Below are 19,393 nucleotides of genomic sequence, written 5' to 3'. Positions count from 1 at the left end.
TTTTTAAGCATTACAAGACTTAGATACTGAAGACAAGGAGAAATATGAAAACGTTTTCAATTTCAGAAAAGGAAGAAAAGAGATTTAATGAAAACAGATTGATTTTTAGTTCCCAGTCTTCCATTTTAGAAGTAAAAATCCCTTTCTCAGCAAATTTGCCAACTGGTAAATGGACCAGTAAGGTTCAATGCTCCTAAAATGAAACATTCCCATATTCTCCTGAAAATAAGTAATTTATTAAAGCTGCAAATTCCAAAAGCATAGTTAACCAAACCCTTTAGCTTCTACAACAATAGTTTATTCAAATGTATTATGTTTATATAGAGAACTTACCTTCTCAAAAGAAAAAAAAAAAGATTCCCCCCCACAAAAGCTATCACTATGTTGTACCATGGAAGGCGTTCAAAATACACTGCCACAAGGACAAACACGGTTTTCAGAGATTGTGATGCTATAAGAGTATCACATACAAACAGAACTAGCTGAGAGAAGATCTGTCATTTCTCCACCACACACACACTCAAAGCAACCAGTATAACTTTAAGCAATTTAAAGCAATAGTATATTAGTATTATATTACGATATAATATATACTATTATATATTATATATTATATAGTATTATATAATAGTATATCATATAATAGCACGTTATCATCTAGTATGTTATCACACATGTCAGGAAAAAATTGAAAAGTGCCAAGATGAAGTTGAATAAATATTCCAGAAAAAACCTCTCACTCACTGTTCAATACGAGGGGAGAGGTACAGCTTAGGAAAAACCTGAGTAGCTTCTGTATCCTCAAAACTAACGGAGAGAAGTGCAACATCTTCTCCAGGGTCTTCATTCACATCCTGTACATAGAAAAGCAATATAAAATGGTAAATAACAAACCGAATTATTTAAATGCTTACAGATATGAACTAGTAAGTCAAACATGAATTTATTTAGAAGATGCTTAAGTGAGGAATCTAAACTGGAACCACTGCAAAACAGGTTGCAAATTTATTCTTTCTTATATTGGCACTTTTATTTGGGACTTTAAATAAATATCTTGATCTGCTTAATTTCCTTTAATGTATCAAAATAAAATTACTGAGTTATGAAGTATACAGTACTGTAGTTCTTCAATTCAGTGAACTATAAACTTCAGCAAAGATACAGATTTTGTTTTTAGGAATTCCTGGCTTGACATCAGATGCAAATGCCAAAAGATTTTTTAGAATGTTGTAATATCACTGAGTTATGACCACAAATTCTGTATTTGTTATTTTTCAAAGTAGTTTATGGTTCAAACTTTCTAGTGTATTGTATTAAACTCCTGTTGTGGATGAAAAACATTTTTGCAATTAGAAATTTATATCTAGAAGTCACTGTCCCCCAGTTTCCTGCAAATTAAACCAATGCATTACTTTCAGCAAAGTCTGCAGACTCCAGGAAAGTACTGTAGGAAAAAAAAACATACTAAATACATGTTAATCTTAATGCATTCACAGTTGAGGCTTTCTTTATATCAGGACAATCAGTTACAGCTTTGGGATCATCTAGAACAAATTGTTTCTGGTTAGGACCTGACATCCCTCCAATTCATAAATCACATACAGTACCAATAAATGCATTTCTGCCACACACAACTTCATTTAAGCTCTTGACCTCTAGTTAGAAAGTAATGAGTTAGCAGCACAGTCACCTTCACTGACAGCAAATAATATGGTGTCACTTTCTGCTCACAAATAAATCTTCCAACATGTTTGTTCATATGTACATAGCAACTTGCCAAGATGCCTTTGTTCTTATCTATTTTGGAAAAATAGGAGAGGAAATAAGATATGTACTCAAAGTAGGATCAACATGGTGCAGAGTGCCCTGGTATGCTCTGTCCTACAGGCTGTGAGGAAGGAACAGGCAAACCACTTAAATATTCTTAGGAGGTCCTGCCCTATGTGGGAAGAAAAAAAATTAAGTGACCACTGAGTGGTTTCAGGAAGGCAATCTCATGCCATTTGAAGCTCTGACAGGACTGGAGCTGTTAATGTCCAGAGAGACAAGCTGTGTACCAGCTATTACGTGCAGAACACTACATGCCAAGAAACTTAGTGATAAGCTGCAGGGAAGAATGGGTCTTAAAAAAGCCTAATTGTCTTAGAAGAAAAATGAGACAGAACTGACAGTGTTTTCTTAAATTCTGCCTTGGTGTGCAGCTCACTTCTGACAGATGAAAGAAAACTGTACTCTTAGAACTGCCTGTAAAATGGTCACAAGCACACTGTGGCTGGAAATCCGAGCATGGTTTTAACCCTAAGTCGCAGGACAACACTCCATATGAGTGGTAAGCACAAACAATAGCTGCTGTCCTGCTGTGATCAGTTTATGGATAGCATTATGGGATGTGGTTGCCTGTAACACCAATGGATAGGATCTCGTGACCCAAAATGTTCCCTTAAGTGTTACGTTTTTAAGTGGTACTATCATCTGGACTACAGAAAATAGAACAGATTACAAAAGCTTTATCAACAAGATAAATAACAACAAAATATACCCAAGAGTACAATCTACCCTGACCTTTTCCTCAGTATTTCATGTATTTCCATCATTAAGGAAAAAAATTAAATAAGGAACAGCTTTCAATCCTGAACTGACTATAGTATTAACTGGCTTTTTCCCATTCATTTGCTAATTGTCAATCAAATGAAAAGAACTATTAAGAGAGATTGAACAGCAATGCTTTTAATGCTAATAACAATTTAAAAGATTTTATTTTAATGGGCATTCTTCAAGAGATGACAGGTACATGGAATAGTTAGGTTGATGAGAAGCTCAACATAACCCTGTGACGTCTACTTGCAGCTCAGAAAGCCAGCTGTATCCTGGGCCAGATCTAAGGCAGTGTTGCCAGCGAGACGAGGGAGGGGATTCTGCCCTCCTGCTCTGCTCTGCTGAGACCCCACCTGTAGTGCTGCATCCAGCTCTGCCACGGACAGTAAATCCCCTCTTTAGTCTCGCATTTATGATTAGTGCTAAAAGTAGATGTGCACACACAGCTTGACACCATGTGTAGGACCATTTTCTGGAATACTATCAGGTACTTACTGATTAAACAAAGTCAGAACAAGGAAACAGAAAAATCCAACTCCAAGACAGACTAGGTGAATGCCACTACAGCATCCATTAACACACACAATAATAGTACATTATATTTTCTCTGCTCACTAGTGAACTTCATATGAAGACTTGTGCCAGGGGAAAAAACCCCAAACAACCACATAAATCACCTCTGTATCTTTGCATGTTGAGCTGCAGTAAAATGAAATGTGTAGTAAGAGCAATAAATCGAGACACGATATTTTTCCATTTATAAAAATACACACAAAAAACATGACTGCAACTCCTGCTGCCAGCAGAGCACCGTTATGTTCATACAGCTACTGTCCAATGCAAATCCATGTAAAGAAACTGGCATTCTTCTATAACTACCACTTTTCAAATGGATGCGTATCTTCAGCCTTGAGAAATGAAACTTGTTACTTAAAAAACACTCAAAACACAAAACCAGAATTCCTGTAGGTTTTAAAAGACACGAAGTGGTAACATTGTGAAGCTGCTCAACCTTACTGTTCAGGTGGCCACAGATTTACAACCAACTCCCTTCTATCTAACACCATGCCACCTATTCCTTTCAGGCTTTGCTTTGGAAGGCTTTTATTTATGGAAGAAGCTTCTTGCTAGAACTACATTCAACACTGGTATGTCTGTTAGAATTGCCGTTTATAAAACCAAACCAAAACCACATGTCTACAGATAAACTGTGGAAAACTTTTCAGCTAATAAACTTTTTTGATGTTGTCTGTGCCAGTTACAACTTAACCCCTCCAGTGATCTCTGTCCCGACCATCTATAGAAACCTGAAGTGATCAGGTGACAAGATGGAACCTTCTCATACCAAGCCATGCCATTTGCCCAGAACAGGGGCTGAGATCTTTTCATTACACCACAGTGTCCAAAGGCAAATGCTGTTTTAATGCTTCTTATCAAACCCTGCACAGACAGCATCTTCCCTTTTCCTATTTCTGCACATGTATTTATATCAAAGAATAGACCAGATCTGAATAGAGCAGCAAAGTAAAAGTCACCTCTAGTCTTGTTTTTCAGCTGGCTTCAAAAGATAGAGTGACATCCAACTGCTTTGGCAATATTATACCCTTTTAGGAAAAAGAAAAAATAAAAAGAGACTGCGGAACTAAAGTCAGATTTCATTTTTTAGTATTTAAGCATCCATGCTTTTTCTTCTTATAATTTTTATGTAACTCAGAACATGATAGATGCTTTTATTAAACAAATTAATTTTATATTCAAGAAAAACTCATTTTGTAAGAATGCAGAATGCCAATTTCCTATAAATGTTAAATTCCAATGTTAGAACTGCCATAATATAAGTGCCATTTTATACTCACAGAACTTATTCTACACAAGACTCCACAGAAGGCATTATTAAAATGAACTTCTAACTGAACAGAGAACCCATCCTGGGCCACAGGAATTTTGAGGTTCAAAAACTGAATGTAAAAATGCTTGAGACCATTAGTTAAACATTTGATAATGCATACCTATTAATTTTTCCACAACAGTCTCCTGCCTGACAGTAAAAAAACCCCAGCCTCTAGAACATTGCAATGGAAAAGATCCAACATAGATTTTCATGGTGCCTTTCTGCCACCTTGCTACTATGTATTTTTTTAAAAAAATATTTTTCTCATTTATGAAAATGCCCATACAAATCAAACATGAAAAAAATGGATATAGCCCTTAACACTGAAAATAGTTTTCTTTCTCAAGAACTGCAAGGGGTTTCCTATGTTTACAGAATACTTTGCACAATGGAACCTCATCCTTGTCTAAACCTCCAAAGCAACGTGGTGAGAAAAGAACGACAACAAAAAAATCTAGACATTGTCAACCCATAGGCTTTTTTTCTATTACAGAAACCTAGCAACAATTGACAAAAATAAATACAACTTTTCATAAACAGAAAACTCATGGTATTTGATTTTAATTCTCTGTTTTTCTACTTAGCCAGTGCAGAGGAAAGGTTCATTAAGTATGCATTTTCAAAACTCAAGAACAAGAGACCATGTGAAAATATAAATGAAGAACAGAAGAGTTGAAAATGGAAGTCTGAAGGCATTTAGAAATTTTTCTCCCATATACCTCATGGAAGGACTTTGAGTATCACAAAACTCCAAAGAAAGATTTAAAATTCTATTTCCAATTGTATCAGCACTGTGTTAACAGCCATTTGTTAGTTTTCATTTCTATCAATCTCAATTTACATTCAAATGTACGTTTCAATGTTTACAGCTTCTGCCTTTCCAAGATCCTTAATCTTTTTACAAAGTTAGTAGGAGTTGTTTATGAAAATTACCATCAAAACCACTTTAAATACACTATCCAAACGGCATTGTTTTCTCATATCCTACCTACTGTAATTGAAAACTGGGAATTTACTGGAACTGACAATTTATTATGAGTCAGATGGTTGATAGCCAGGCCAACCAAAACATCTGCTCTGCACAGTCACAACTGCTATAACCCATTTCCTTTTGTGCCTGGAGTCCTACCAAGTTGTATATTAGAGTTCCTTTTCCTTAAAGATGCAGAGTATGGAAAATCAGTTATTACTTTTTCTTCATTATCAAAAAAAAGATTTGCCTTGCAGCCTCTGATTAAAGTATTCTTTTGAGAGGAGGTACTTCTGTGCTTGGCACACAAGTGAAATTCCCTGCCCCAAACTGTAATGTTTAAAGTGGCAGGTGACTTCTGTCTTGTCCTGGGCGGTAGCAGGACCTGTCTTTCCATGAAACTCAGGATGGGGGGGGCATGAGACCAGGAGGAGAGCGTGAAATGGAGTGATGCACAGATCAAACATGTGGCATTGAGAGCCTGGCTTAGTGTGATTAACAAAAATAAGAAGAAAAGAAGCTTCAAATTTGGTAGAAAGGTTGGGAAAGTATGTGCAGGAAGAGTATCAGCATGCTTTGGGGAGGACAAGCAGCTTCTGACCCTGGAGACAGCAGGAAATAAGGGAGCTGAACTTCTGGTAAGGCTGTTAAGTTTGTACTATGGATATACACAGCAACTGGTGTGGGGATAAAAGTGAGGGAAGAAAGAGAACACAAACTGTTAAACTTATTGGATGTACCTTTGAGAAATGAGATGCCTTGCAGATGATTGATATTGTAGATGCCTCCCAACAATACGGTGAGGCCAAATCTGCTTCAGGAGGGAGGTTCCCAGTCCAAGCCAATTGCTCCTACCTCTTGCTGGAGGCTTCACAACTCTTCAATAACTGTTTTTGTGGTATGACTAATTGAAAGAATGAAAAACTCCAACAAATGGGGAAGGGATTGCTTAAAATAAACAAAGGATAAACTTACACAATGTGGTGGAGGTTGCTAGGGATGGTGGAATAGAAAGGCAGAATACAGATGAGAACAGAATGGAGTGAGGAGACCTTGATCTTAGCATCTGCAGCCAGCTTATACTAAGTGGGTCTTTCAGCAGCCACCTACTTGCCTGTGGTACCTCTCAGCCCTACCGAGTCAGTCAGCTTCACTGAAGCTGAGCGTGAAATTTATACTTCAAGATCCTTTCTGAAAAAAGAAAGGTCTTCAGAAGATAAATGCATGAGAGTAACATGCATTCAGAAATTTAATTTCTTAGGGTCAAATTTAATTCATGAAATTCTGCATGACACATACCTGTACCATACTTATTAACAACTGATCAGAGAAGTATCTGGTTTTGAAGCTGAAATGTGAATTACACCAGAGAATACACAACACTTTTTGCTTCCTTAGTATTAACAGACCTCTGGCTTCAGAAGTGTTAGCAATGTTTGGCTTTTTCCCACCAAATGGCAGTGTGCAATAAAATGAAAATAAAGCACAAGCAACTTGTACCCTTATTGTGTAGCAGTTTCACTAGCTTTGATACGAGCAGTTCTCCCTATCTTTTCCTTTATCTAGTGGTTTTGTTTTGGTTTTTTTTTTTTTTTTTTTTGATAACAAAACACACTAGGTAAAAGCAGGCTAAGGAATGTGGAGTGGCAAATGAGACTGAGAAATCTGCTTCACTCTAGGGAGAATATTTAATCGCTCCAGGAAATTCTTTCTCCTGTCTTCCAGGAAACCCACCAGGTCTGATCAGGGAGTGTTGATTCTTTAAATAGGAACTTCAATGAAAACAAAGGCAGTTACCTTGAGTGCACTGCTCATGGCATCAAAGCTTTCCATACACAGTCCCTCTCCCAAGGTAACACAGCAGCAAACACTGAGCAAAGCACGTTTGAGCTCAGTGCTGTTCTGATTTTAAAAATTACATGGAAATTGTAGCCTGGGAACAACTTTGTAAAATCTGAAAAGCAAGCTTCTAGGACAACATACTGGGTTTTCTTCATTAAACAAAATAAATCAAATAACTACTGAGCATTAAAACTACCAGCAAGTATACCACTTGGGCATCAGTAGCTGAACACAAAAAAAATGGATGTTACACAAACAGTGTGACATCCCAGGGGTTCTTCTCATTGTCATTGTTCAGGGTCTTCTTGTTCAACATTTACATATTAATTTGTTTTGTCTATACTCCTTTCTTTGGTTATGGTCATGGTAATTTACTGCTACTTTAACAATATGATTGTTAAGAGTTAGGTAAAGAATGCTGTTAGGAAAAGTGTAAGAAACTACAAATGGTTAGAAGGAAAGAATAACATTTTTGTCTGTGAAAATACATGCTAGATTCAAAACCTTCAAGATTAATGAAATTTCAGACAATAAAAATTAATTTAGTTTGACAGCAGAAAAAGTTGTGGTGACACTTTCAGCACAACAATACTGTTTGCTTAGGTCTGAAAAACAATCTCAGAAAACACAGCAGATTTCTTCAACGGTCCGAAACATATTTTGGCAAGTTTGAGACTCAAATCTGAAATACATAATACAGGTGTGGCACAGTATAAAATTAATATGAGGTACAGTATAAAATGAATATTTTTAAATTAATGTCAAGCAATCTAAAATGTTTCCACATATTCATTTTCACACACAAGAGATACAAAACATATTTGCAAACAAGGATCATTGTATCATACTGACTGAATCTAAGTCTTCACTTGTTAAGTATGTTTTGATGACACTACAGTAGAGAATATCTAATATTTTTAGAAGAGATTGGTATGCGAGATGCTGATGATCCTATATTTCAATTCATTCAATGACACTTCAGTATGAGTACATTTGCTCTACCTACTCCAATACCAGGTATCACATTCAGGTTAAAATAAAATTAAAACCCAGCATTTACAGAATTTGAAATACAGCTGGTAATAAATTAACTTTTGTTTAAAAAAAGAATCACAAAAAAGGAATAAATAATAGAAATCTAGACTGCTGGGTAGTAATCTCACATCTGGCTTTTCTGTGCATTCATAAAAAACCAGTTTTGCTTCCTACAAAATTTAGGACCTCAGTTTATCAAACACTACACAGGAGTGCTGCTTAATTTTTGTTTCGTTTCCTTCTAACCTAACTTGTAGGCAGACCACATAAATCATTAAGTTATTATAAAACACTACAGTTCTGCCATTAAGTAAATTACCCTGAGAGACACCCCATGCCCCATTACTCTGATGAAGTCTTGTAGGCAAGGAAGAGATTCCAATACCACCATGTCTTTCCTAGAACCTCAAGAAAAGCACCCGGAAGTTGACAGGAGCACCCACCTCTGCCATCACCAGCTCATAATGAGGTGAACAAAGTGTTCAGAGACTGCAAAGCTTAGTTTATAACTGTCCTGAAACAGCAAGCAGCAGTTGGATGCACTCAAACCAAGCAAATGCTGCCCTGTCTTGACAAACAGCTACTTCCTCAACCTGTATAGTTATGACAATTAAATATAAGCCCTGTTTTAGACTTGTTTTCCTGATAAAGATTTGGGGACACATAAAACCTGGAATTCAAATCCATCATTAGGATTTCACCAAGACTCAAAACTCTCCAGCCATCTCTTCAGTCGACTGGACCGCAACCTATTTAGAAAGCAATATTTGCATTCCTTTCCCCCGTTTTACTGATTTCTCATCGCTTTAAAAATAGCAATGTCATTGCAGAGGCCAAAGAACAGTCATCTTGTGTCCACTGGAAAACAAAGTCTCCTAATAAATACCCCAGTACTTAACTAGATGACAAAGAAATCATTAATACAATTTTAAATAAAATAATTTTCTTGCTAAGCCAACCTTCTAATTGCTAAGTATGGCTTTTCTATACATGCATATTTATATGTGTAGATTGACAAAACAAACATAACAGATTAGTATACAGGGCTCATGGCTGAAAGATTCAGAGGTAACAATTCTATTTGGGAAGAATATAATTTATTTGTACAAGCAAAGATTCTAGGTACAGAACTGACTCTTAGAATGACAGCAGGACACTAACAAGAGTACTGTTTTAAAGATAATGAAATAGTTCATTGATACAATTAATAGATCTCACAAAAAAAAAGAGAGCAAAAGTTAAAATACTGTGAAAGAAACATCAATCATAAGTATTTCTGTAACTGTGTTGTGGTTGCAAGTCAGCAGAAGCATTTCTTTTTTAAATCAATCCAACTTTTTAATAAAAGCTTTTCCCCCTGCTCTCCACATATTCTTCCATGTTCCTGGTTCAGTGAATATCTTTGCAAAATCAGAAATACTATAGATTACATGGGTCACAACAAGAACACCAGAGTAAAGCCATATCCTGAGCTACGTCTTCAGTGAACCAGGAAGTACCAATATGATTTCACAGATGAAAAAGTGAATAATCAAAGTGTAAGGTAAAAACAAGCAAAGTTAAACTTGTTCAGTGGTCTTTGTGGTCTTCAGTGGTCTTTCCAAACTTGTTCACTGCAGCTTAGCACTGCTGACCTGATTTAAAAATATGAAACATTTTCTTTTAAAAGGAAGTGTCAATATGAAAACTATTAACTGCTATGAGTTTTTTGGTCAATTGCTGTTTCCTGAAAATAACAGGAATGTTACTTATCCAAGTTCACAGGACTTTTGATTTCACGAACTGCTGTTCTGTATTCCCATCTCAAGGATATATTTGTATTTCTTTTCCAGAGAATTTTATTATTCACTCAATTCACAAGCTATTATTATGTGTTTCCATTTCAAGGGTATAGTATTTTTATTTCTTTTCCAAAGAATTCTATTATCCCCTTGTCTCATTATTCCATCTATGTCTAATGGATCTTAAAAATAGGAGTGTGTGTCTGTGTGGGGCATTCTCTGCTTTGGACAAAGAATATGGAAGTCAGAGCATCCTGCCCCCTTGAGCCCTATTTACAAACATTCAGCTTTCCAACAAACAACATACTTGGTCTGCACACAAGTGTAAATGTATACAGATGTCACAAAGAGTAATAACTGTAATAAAAATAAAATTCTTGCAGTAAGAAGAGAAACACAGCTTTTCTCTTGTATTTCTGTGAAGGTGGGTCCTGATACAGGTGAGAAGCAGGACACTGGAATGAGGGATAAAAGCTGTATTCGCAAAAAATGATTGTGACACTGGTATTTCAGAGTTCACATCTGTACTGCCATGTAAAACAGGCACAGAATGTGAGAAAAATTCACAGGGGTAGTCTCCTTCTATATACAATAAAAAAGTGACACTCAGTGACATGCTGTGTCAAGAGAGGTCTTTGGAACTTACAGTGTGAGACATTAACTCCTGTACTTGGGCACACAGCTCAGGTGAAGGCTGAATCATCTGTTGTTGTTTACCGTGCCCAGGACAGTGCCTGATACACGGGGTGTCCAGCTCAAATGTGGTCCCACTGAATTAAAGAGGTAGTTGCTAGAAAAATATATCATGTATTTCCAGATGGAAGACTGACTCCATCACTGACATTTCCCTGATTACTGACTCAGAAAAGATCACCACATCTTTTATCTGTTCCATCAGTGTATTCATCACCAAGTTAGGATGAAGAATTTGGAGAAGTATAGTTAAACTCTTATATGGTGTCTGCAGCTTTTCAATCTTTTTTCAATAAAAAAGATTAGAGTTCAAAGGCTACTAATATTGATACCACTCTTGAATTTTTAAAGTCTATCCTGACACTTTCTCTCATATCTCCTGTTCCAAAGTTCAGGGGATAATTTTCTGCAAATGCAACTTTTAATGCTGTCATAAGGCTTAAAGTCACCTGCATACACTCAGCTGTTTCAGCACAGCATCCCAGCATGGACAAATTAACAGAGAGTCCTGTTCTAGGTCTGATATACAGCTTTCTGACCATAAAATTGAGCAGTACATTTTTTGTCAGGGAGGGAGATCTGATTACATACAAGCAAAACTTGGATCACAACAAGAAAGTTTGAATTGGAAGCTTCTTACCCTGTTGTATATGAGAGAGAATTTTATTGCTTTATTTTTAAATTTTCTTTTTCTTTGAAGCAGTAAATTGAACACTACATTATTTTCAGAAGTTTTCTGAAATAATGCAGATTTGACGTTCAAGCTTCACAACTGATGGGATTTGCTGGATGATTATTGATTTGGCTCCACCTTGCAGTTATGAACAGTTAAGAGTTCATGGGGACACACCAACAGTGGTAACTCCTCTACTTCTGCCTTCTTCATGAACCTCAGCTTCCCTACAGGGAACAATTTCAAAACAATATAGTCCTTTAGTTGCCTTGCATGTACACCTATAGCAGGGCTCACTATGATACTTTTTTGGAGACAATATTAAGCATTTTTTTAAAAAGCTTAGGGAAAGTGCAGAATTGGATGTTCTTTTAAAATAGCATGTGAAAATCAAAGTAAGTGCCAGTTAAAATCAGAGAAGTCAATACTTAAGATGCCATTGTAAAATAGAACAGATTAAACATATGATGTAGATAGTAATGTTTAAATTCCTATGTATATTATTAAACTGTAAGTCTGAAACTATCAAGCCTTTTCTACTAAGAAGCCACATAGAAAACAGTTGTGTCTTATCAGTGACAAAACTGCAGTCAACAGCATTTTAAGGATCAAGGGAGAAGGAAGATTCAAGTCACATGCATTCTGGAAACTCTCTGAAATTGCCAAATTCAGCTCAATTTTTCTAATTAATCTTTCCACTCTCAGCAACCTGATTTTTGCAAATCTATGTAAAATTCTACCATCTTGATATCTCACATGCAATATTCCTTGTTTTTTTTCATTATGTCATTTATCTAGAAATGAAGTGTCTCATCTTTTATTTCTAGGGTTCAGACATAATGCTAGAAGCTTATCCTTTCTTGTTACTTTCTAAATATTAAGAACAGATGAGATGTTGGCCCACTGTTTCCACTCTGTATGCAGCACTTTGCAACAGTCACAGAAGAAAACCATCTACATACACATTCTACCCCAACCCTCACAACTACCCAATACATCAATTTTCACATCCTTGGGAACAGGAAAATATACTGCGGAACGCAGGAAACTACTTGAAGCTTGGCATCACCTCTAGCTTCAAATAAACACATTGAGAAACACTGCTTTAACTATAAATATAGGTCAAGTTTTAGCCATCAGAGAAAAGTCTACAAGTCCGCTCTAATTAAGACTGATTACATTAAACAAAACCACTAACTGTTTGGAGCATGTTCCTTTTAAGGTCTACAAGTCAGAGTCTCCTGTTAGAGTCACAACTCAACTGGCATACAGTCAAACAGCATCACAAAGGGAATCCAGTTCTAGATACAGACATCTACACAGAATCAGTTCAACACCACACAGAACCAGTTCTAATGTAAGATCTTGTAAATTTAGGGAACATCAAGACTTAGAACTGTGAGTGTTGTAATAGAAATACACTGTGTATTTTAGCATACAAAAATAATTAGGAGCTATCCATGAAGCATGTAAATATTTTTTTTGTCCTTACAATAAAAAGAATTGCTAGTCATCAATACTGAAAACCAACACCAACCTCAGTTTTATTTTATAGCTATGCAAAGAATGGACCTTCTTTCATATTAACTTCCCACTCCTGCAGCCTAAGTAGCAATGGGATGAATCTAAAAATTCTGCTAGAGAAGCTATAGCCATATGTTTCTGTTATGTGCAGTTCATTAGCAATATAACAACTCCTGTTTAAGTGAAAATTCTAATAGACTTGACTTCTTCAAATAAATCTACTGCATTTTCATTTTTATTTGTAAAAGAAAGGAAAAAAATTCATTATTTACTTTGAAAACTGTTCTAAACTTATGGTTACATTCCATATTTACCTATGCTTTAAACCCAATAAATGTCACCTTAATCTTAGCATCACTGAAAACAGTAAATCCAGCAAAATAAATCAACCTGTCCAGAAATACAACCTCAACTCACACCTGTCTCATTCTACAATCTAAACAAAGCTTCACAGAGTTACACTGGGAACAGAAGCTCATTTCTGTTCTGCTGGGTCCTTCTTTCAAATGTGTATCTGTTTGTTACAATAAAGTTTATAGTATTTTACTTCTATTGGTTTCAAACAATTAAGGAGTAACACTGACTGCAACCCATGGTAAAGTGACCTGCAGCTGAGTATGTTCAAAGACAGCATTTTGAGAGAAGATGTAACAATTTATTTATGTTCACATTCCTTTGCACGATGCTATCATTGCAATGCTAAAACTCTTTAGAAATAGCCATGGCAGATACAGGTGCACCTACCCGTATGTACGTATACAGGTTCTTTTCAAAGAAGTTATGCTCTAGTTACCAGATGGGCACTGCAGTAATTAGCTCAAATGAAACAGAAGTGAAGATCTTTCCATTCTCTCACTCTTTTACTGCTTCATTTGGGATTCACACTACAGTCTTGTCAAGTTCTGACCTTTCAGCCCAGACAGTTACTCACGTCATGAACACAAACTTCCCCTTAACTATGAAGCTCAAGACTTCTCTCTCTCCATGCAGCTTTGTTAACTGTTTGGTCTGCAACAAAAGCTACTCCTTTGATTTATACTTGGCCCCACAGCAATCTCCAGAAAGCTCTGTCAAGACCAAGCCTTCATTTCTTTTGATTGGTCCCCAGACTCCTTGGGTAGTATTAAACAGAAATTGTTAATATTCTTTGGAAATAACCGTTGCCCTGGCTCCACACAGGCTTTTCAGCCCCTACAGTCTGTGATAATCAAGATCAAAACTTCTACAACCTTCACAGATTGCCAGCAGGTCTGCTTCTGAAAGTGCTTTGCATCCGGGCTTTAACACTCTCCCAATGTTATCAATGGCAATATTTATGTATACATGAAAAGAAACTTCCGATATTTTCCTTCTCGTCCCTAAAAAATTATGCCATTCTCTTTTGTCTTCCTCCACATTCAATTCCTCAATATCCTTAATTAACTGAAAGGCTTCTTAAAAGTTTTTGTTTGGTTTGGGTGCTGCTTTTTAAAGTACATTTCTTTATTTTATTTCCATGGCATATGGAAACAGATGCTTCAATTCCTTAAGCTCCTTCAGCCTGAAATATAAACTGGCTACTTAAACACATCCATCTTGGTTTTCCCTCAGAACAACTGCACTTACTTGACATTAGTTTGTCTTAAGGCTGTGTCCAAACAGATGTGCGTATGACAAGTGGTTATTTTTTTTCCATTTAATAAATAGAGAAAAGATAGCGTTTCCCACTAGGATTAGGAAACACCTACAGATTTCTATCTCTTTTCTTCCCCCAAAACTTTTATTTTCTTCATTCTGAGAGGAACTTAAACCCCACTGCATTAATCAAGCATAGTGTTCCCACATTAAGAAATACTCTCTGCAGGTATTTTTGTATCTATGAAATTGAAGATGCTTTACATTAAAACTTTAATCTTCACAAGGTTACTGTAATTATTAGTTGTACTATAATAACTGGTTTTGTGGCAACCACATGTTTGCTGCTCTATTGTTAAAAGAAGAGCAGTCCCTTTCATAAGACTTTACTATCTGGAAGGCAGATGTATAAAGATATCAGGAAAGTCCAGAGACAAAATGAAACAGCCCAGTTTTTTTCTTAATGTTTGTTTGCTTTGTATTGTAATTGACTCATTTTTTTATAGCTCTCACAACAAATTACCTTAGAACAAGAAAAGGAACTAAATGAAGGCCATTCTTTGTCGTAGCCAGTTTCACTGTGGAACACACTGAAATGTGAGGTACAGTTATTTAAAAAATGGAGAGAATAGAACAGACACACTCTGACACTGATGCCACATCTCCTCAGGAAACTGAGCTAAAACTACAACTAAATGAACAACTTGGTTTATCTGAAATATGGTAGGGAAACCCTTGACATAAAAATGCATAAAGAATGCCTTCATGGAAATGTGTTCAAAAGATATCAGTAGTATTTCATTCCTTCTAGAGGTTATCATTTCCAATTGAAAGCCATTCTTGAGAAGGAAAAATGGAAATTGTTGTTGTTGTATGGGTAGATAGATGTACAAGACGACTACGATGGGTATTTGCAGCAAGTCCATTCTATGCTGTACTTAAGGTTCAATAAACCTGGAAAGCGGAGGCTCAAGATTGATGGCGAAATGACCATTGTTTATATAGCTCCTCAGAAAAAGTCATCCATTCATTCTCTGAGAAACAATTTAAGACAAAATGTTGCTTTGATTAACAGGGAGGTGACAAAACAGAACAGGGGGTAAGTATGAGCTATAAAAGTTCAAAAAAAATTCTATAAAAGCTCCTCATTTGAGAAATATAATAATTTAGATTACTCTTCATTTAAATTACCTTTGAAAACAGAAAAACTGGATGTCTATTAGGTGAAAGAAAAATGCAGAGTGGGCACAGACACTTCTAACGCTCATCAGTCTATGATGTACTCCTTGAACAAAGCAGATGAGGTCTTATCTTATTGCTTCTCAAAGAAAACTAAGATACCACTATTGAAAACTTTATTTCCTACCTACTTACGTTGGTAAAGAGCCACTCACTACCAGACTTTACCAAAGGTGCTACACCTTATATAAAAGCTCAGAGTCAACAACTGTCCCCTTGTCTCAGTTCAAATAAAACACTTTGGTGCACGATTCATTAACATGATTAACATAATTCAAATCTGAGAAACACTTTGTTGCACTATGCTTACATGAAGAGACCTTTCTCTAAAGCCCTATACTTTGTGACCTGGTAACTTAATTACACACAAACTGCTAGTGGACTAATTGCCAAAAACATAGAAACTTGTGTTTCCTTTAAAGATAAGAGACACTGTATCAGATTAGATTTTGAAATAGGCAAAATAAGAGGAACTATTCTGCTGAGTCTTCATGGTACAGAAGTTCATTTCTAGTCATAGTCTATGATTTTTCCACCAATTTCATATGAAATATGAAGTGATGCCTCTCTTCCTCTATCATATTTTCAACGGCAAAATGCATTATCCAGAACAATGACTGGAACCACAACTTAACTGTCATGACATTGTAGACAATTCACATAATGCACCCACTCCTCAAAAATTTTTCAACATTTCAATATATCAACTATTTTTTATATATTCTGTGATGCTTGTGTTCAACTATGTCAGCTAAAAAAAGGTTTATTCTTAGCAGAATATGAACATTCCCAGTGACTTAAACACTGTTGTTTAATCTAATATAGAGAAATTATTGTTAATGCCAGGTCCAATAGGAGATCCTTTTTCTTGGCTGTAATTCTGGAGGGACCTTAGGTAATGGAATCAAAATCTTGAGCTTTAAACAAGTACTGGCACAAACCTAGCTGCAGTAACCAGAGCAACCTTAAGCAATGTTGTAGTTACCTGGTGTCTGCTCAATAGACTATCTTTTTTTTGAGCCTCAGGCAGTTGGTGAATATATATCTTTGCATTAATTCCCAGTTAAACTTGATTTTAATTAAATAAACTTGGGACGTTCTTGTCCTCACCACAAATGATGTGCCGTATTATTCTAACAAAGAAATTAAGTAGATATTTGCCAACTCTGGTAAAATCCTTGTTAGTGGATATCACAAATAAAGTAACTACTGAGCTTCAGTTTTACTTGCATTATAAATTATGTCACTTTATGTATTTTGAATTGCTGAAAAAAATTCTGTCTTCATATTTTATCAATGCCTAGCTTTTTTTATTTTATTTACACAAGGGAAGTTAAGTATCTTCCACATTTCAGCACCTGAAAAAGTAATGAAATGTGGTCTGAGGGTATCCAGCTCTGCTATTGAGTTACCTTCATTAATTATTAAAGCTCAAAAAGAAAGGTAACAAACTTCTGACACTGTTACCAACAGTAAGTTAGGCATACTAAGACTGATCTGCTTCAGAACCTACAGCGTTGTTCTGTCTGAAAGACAGCACTGAGAAATCAGAAAATAAACAGGTCTTAAAAAACATACATTCTCTACAGGCATAGAAAAACTCCAAGGACTTTGCAAAGAATACTCCAGGTATGATTAATAAACCTTCCAATACTGACTCTTAAAGTCAAGATACCTTATTTGTTATGCTTTTCACTTGATTAAATAAACAAACCTTATTAATTAAATAAATTCCATATAAGGAGGGTTTTGTTCCCATTGACATACTGGGGCCAAGCAGGTTCCAGCACAGTTCAGAGCAGGCAAGAAAAAAGATGAAAGACACTGTCTTCAAAAGAGCATGAAATACTGTGGCACTAATCAATCAGACTTCTGGAGCTAGGGTTTGAGCTCTATGTTGAGAAAACTTGGCAAATACAGAGATGATAATGCCAGGTTTTGCATTCTTGTCTGAACTGATGCTGAAGCCATCAGCAATCCTGACACTGGTAAAAGCCACCTCAGCACTGGAAATAGCAATGATTGTGTAATAAACAGTTGGTATCATAATAAAATTTCATGAGTTTCTTAAGTGCTGGATTCTTCATAGGGTAGCCAGAGGAGGCACGAGGCCATTCCTGAACTCAATTTTGGTTTGATCAACCTGACAGCACAACAGCTTGAGCTGTCATTTACACCTAAAGATCTGAATGCTCACTTGCCAATGTCAGCAAGAAGAGAATGACACCTAAGTCTCACCACTGAATGCTTACTTCATGCTAAATTAATTTGATGCCATTGCTCACGTGGATACACTTGAATATAACTTCCACTGTCTTCTAGTTCATTTTGACATATTGAACTGACATTAAATAATTTATATAAAGCAGCACAAAAGCATTTGGAAGGTACTTATCATTCAAAATATCTCTAGTCTTGAATGTATACATACGTACACTTTAAGTTAACAGTAGCAATTGAAACTATTACTTTAAAAGGACTAAAACAGTATTTAAAAGATAACCTATGACTAAAGCAAAAAATGTTTCAAACAGTAATTAAAAACTTTTTCAGTTTGTTTGAAATTAATAAATTTGCTCATTTTCTCTCTACCTCCAATGCTGCTGTATCAAAGGACATTACTTGAAGACTTAAAAACTGAATGACAGCTCCTTAAATTGCATAAAGTTCAACCATGATAAACAAATACTCAAATGGACAAAGGTTAGCACACAGAACAGCTTGTACTCACCTATTAATAAATACTATATTAAATTTAGGTTGACAGCCCCAGCTAAATTAGCAGATGAAGTCATTATTGTATTTGATACTCCACGGCTTAAAAATCACAACTACTGGAATCTATTTTTGGTCTGCCACTACCTTACTCTAGCAAAAGTTCATATACCAGTTTCCCAATTTAAAAATGTGAAGATTAATAAATCTTATCAGTGATGTTACAGGGCTTAAGTCAGTATTTCAAAACCTTTTGATTCTGACTGCAAAGTTCTCCATCAATGCTGCAGAAAGGAAACTTATTAATCTCAATTCCTTTAACTGCCACCAACTGACTTGTGAACAAGAAAAAAATTTCAAGTTGCAAAAGCATTTCCAGTATCAGAGAACTATCACTGGCAACATAAAATTCTTTTAATAGAAAAAGAATAAAAGAGTAATTCATTTGATAAGCCAAATTTCAGCCTGATGCTTTCACAGGAATAATAAATCTTTAAAACCAGGATTCATAATATTGATGCAGAAATACTGAGACAAACTCAAAACTATTAATGGTGCAAAAGACACCACTTCAAATGCTTTTACCTGTCTGAACGAGTTTTGCTGCTTTGACACACCTACAATTCTTGTATATATTTATCCCTCAGAAACACAGAACAAGCACATAACACAAAGAGGCCTTTATATATAATGCCATATAATTATCCTTTACATTTCAGATGGTTTGAAAATCTGTGTTTATGAATATAGTTCTGTGATCATGATCCTGTTGACTTCAATGAGGGCAGAGTCCACCTCATGGAATAAAAACACAATTGTCT

The 19,393-nt window shown here is 35.8% G+C and overlaps 1 protein-coding gene across 2 annotated transcripts in view; it reads right to left on the bottom strand.

Moving 5' to 3' along the window:
- BABAM2 (BRISC and BRCA1 A complex member 2) overlaps window positions 1-19,393 on the bottom strand; it is a 163,242-nt gene that overhangs the window by 74,711 nt on the left and 69,138 nt on the right. For both annotated transcript variants that reach the window (XM_053937347.1, XM_053937346.1), the window contains exon 7: window positions 745-854. In XM_053937347.1, coding sequence (XP_053793322.1) covers window positions 745-854 — 110 coding nt within the window. The remainder of the gene's footprint in view (window positions 1-744; window positions 855-19,393) is intronic.

This window comes from Vidua chalybeata, chromosome 3 (genome assembly GCF_026979565.1).
Source record: "Vidua chalybeata isolate OUT-0048 chromosome 3, bVidCha1 merged haplotype, whole genome shotgun sequence".
In the NCBI taxonomy this organism is placed as follows: Eukaryota; Metazoa; Chordata; class Aves; order Passeriformes; family Viduidae; genus Vidua; species Vidua chalybeata.
Note: the sequence above shows the minus strand (reverse complement) of the source record. Positions and strands in the feature narration are given on the sequence as shown.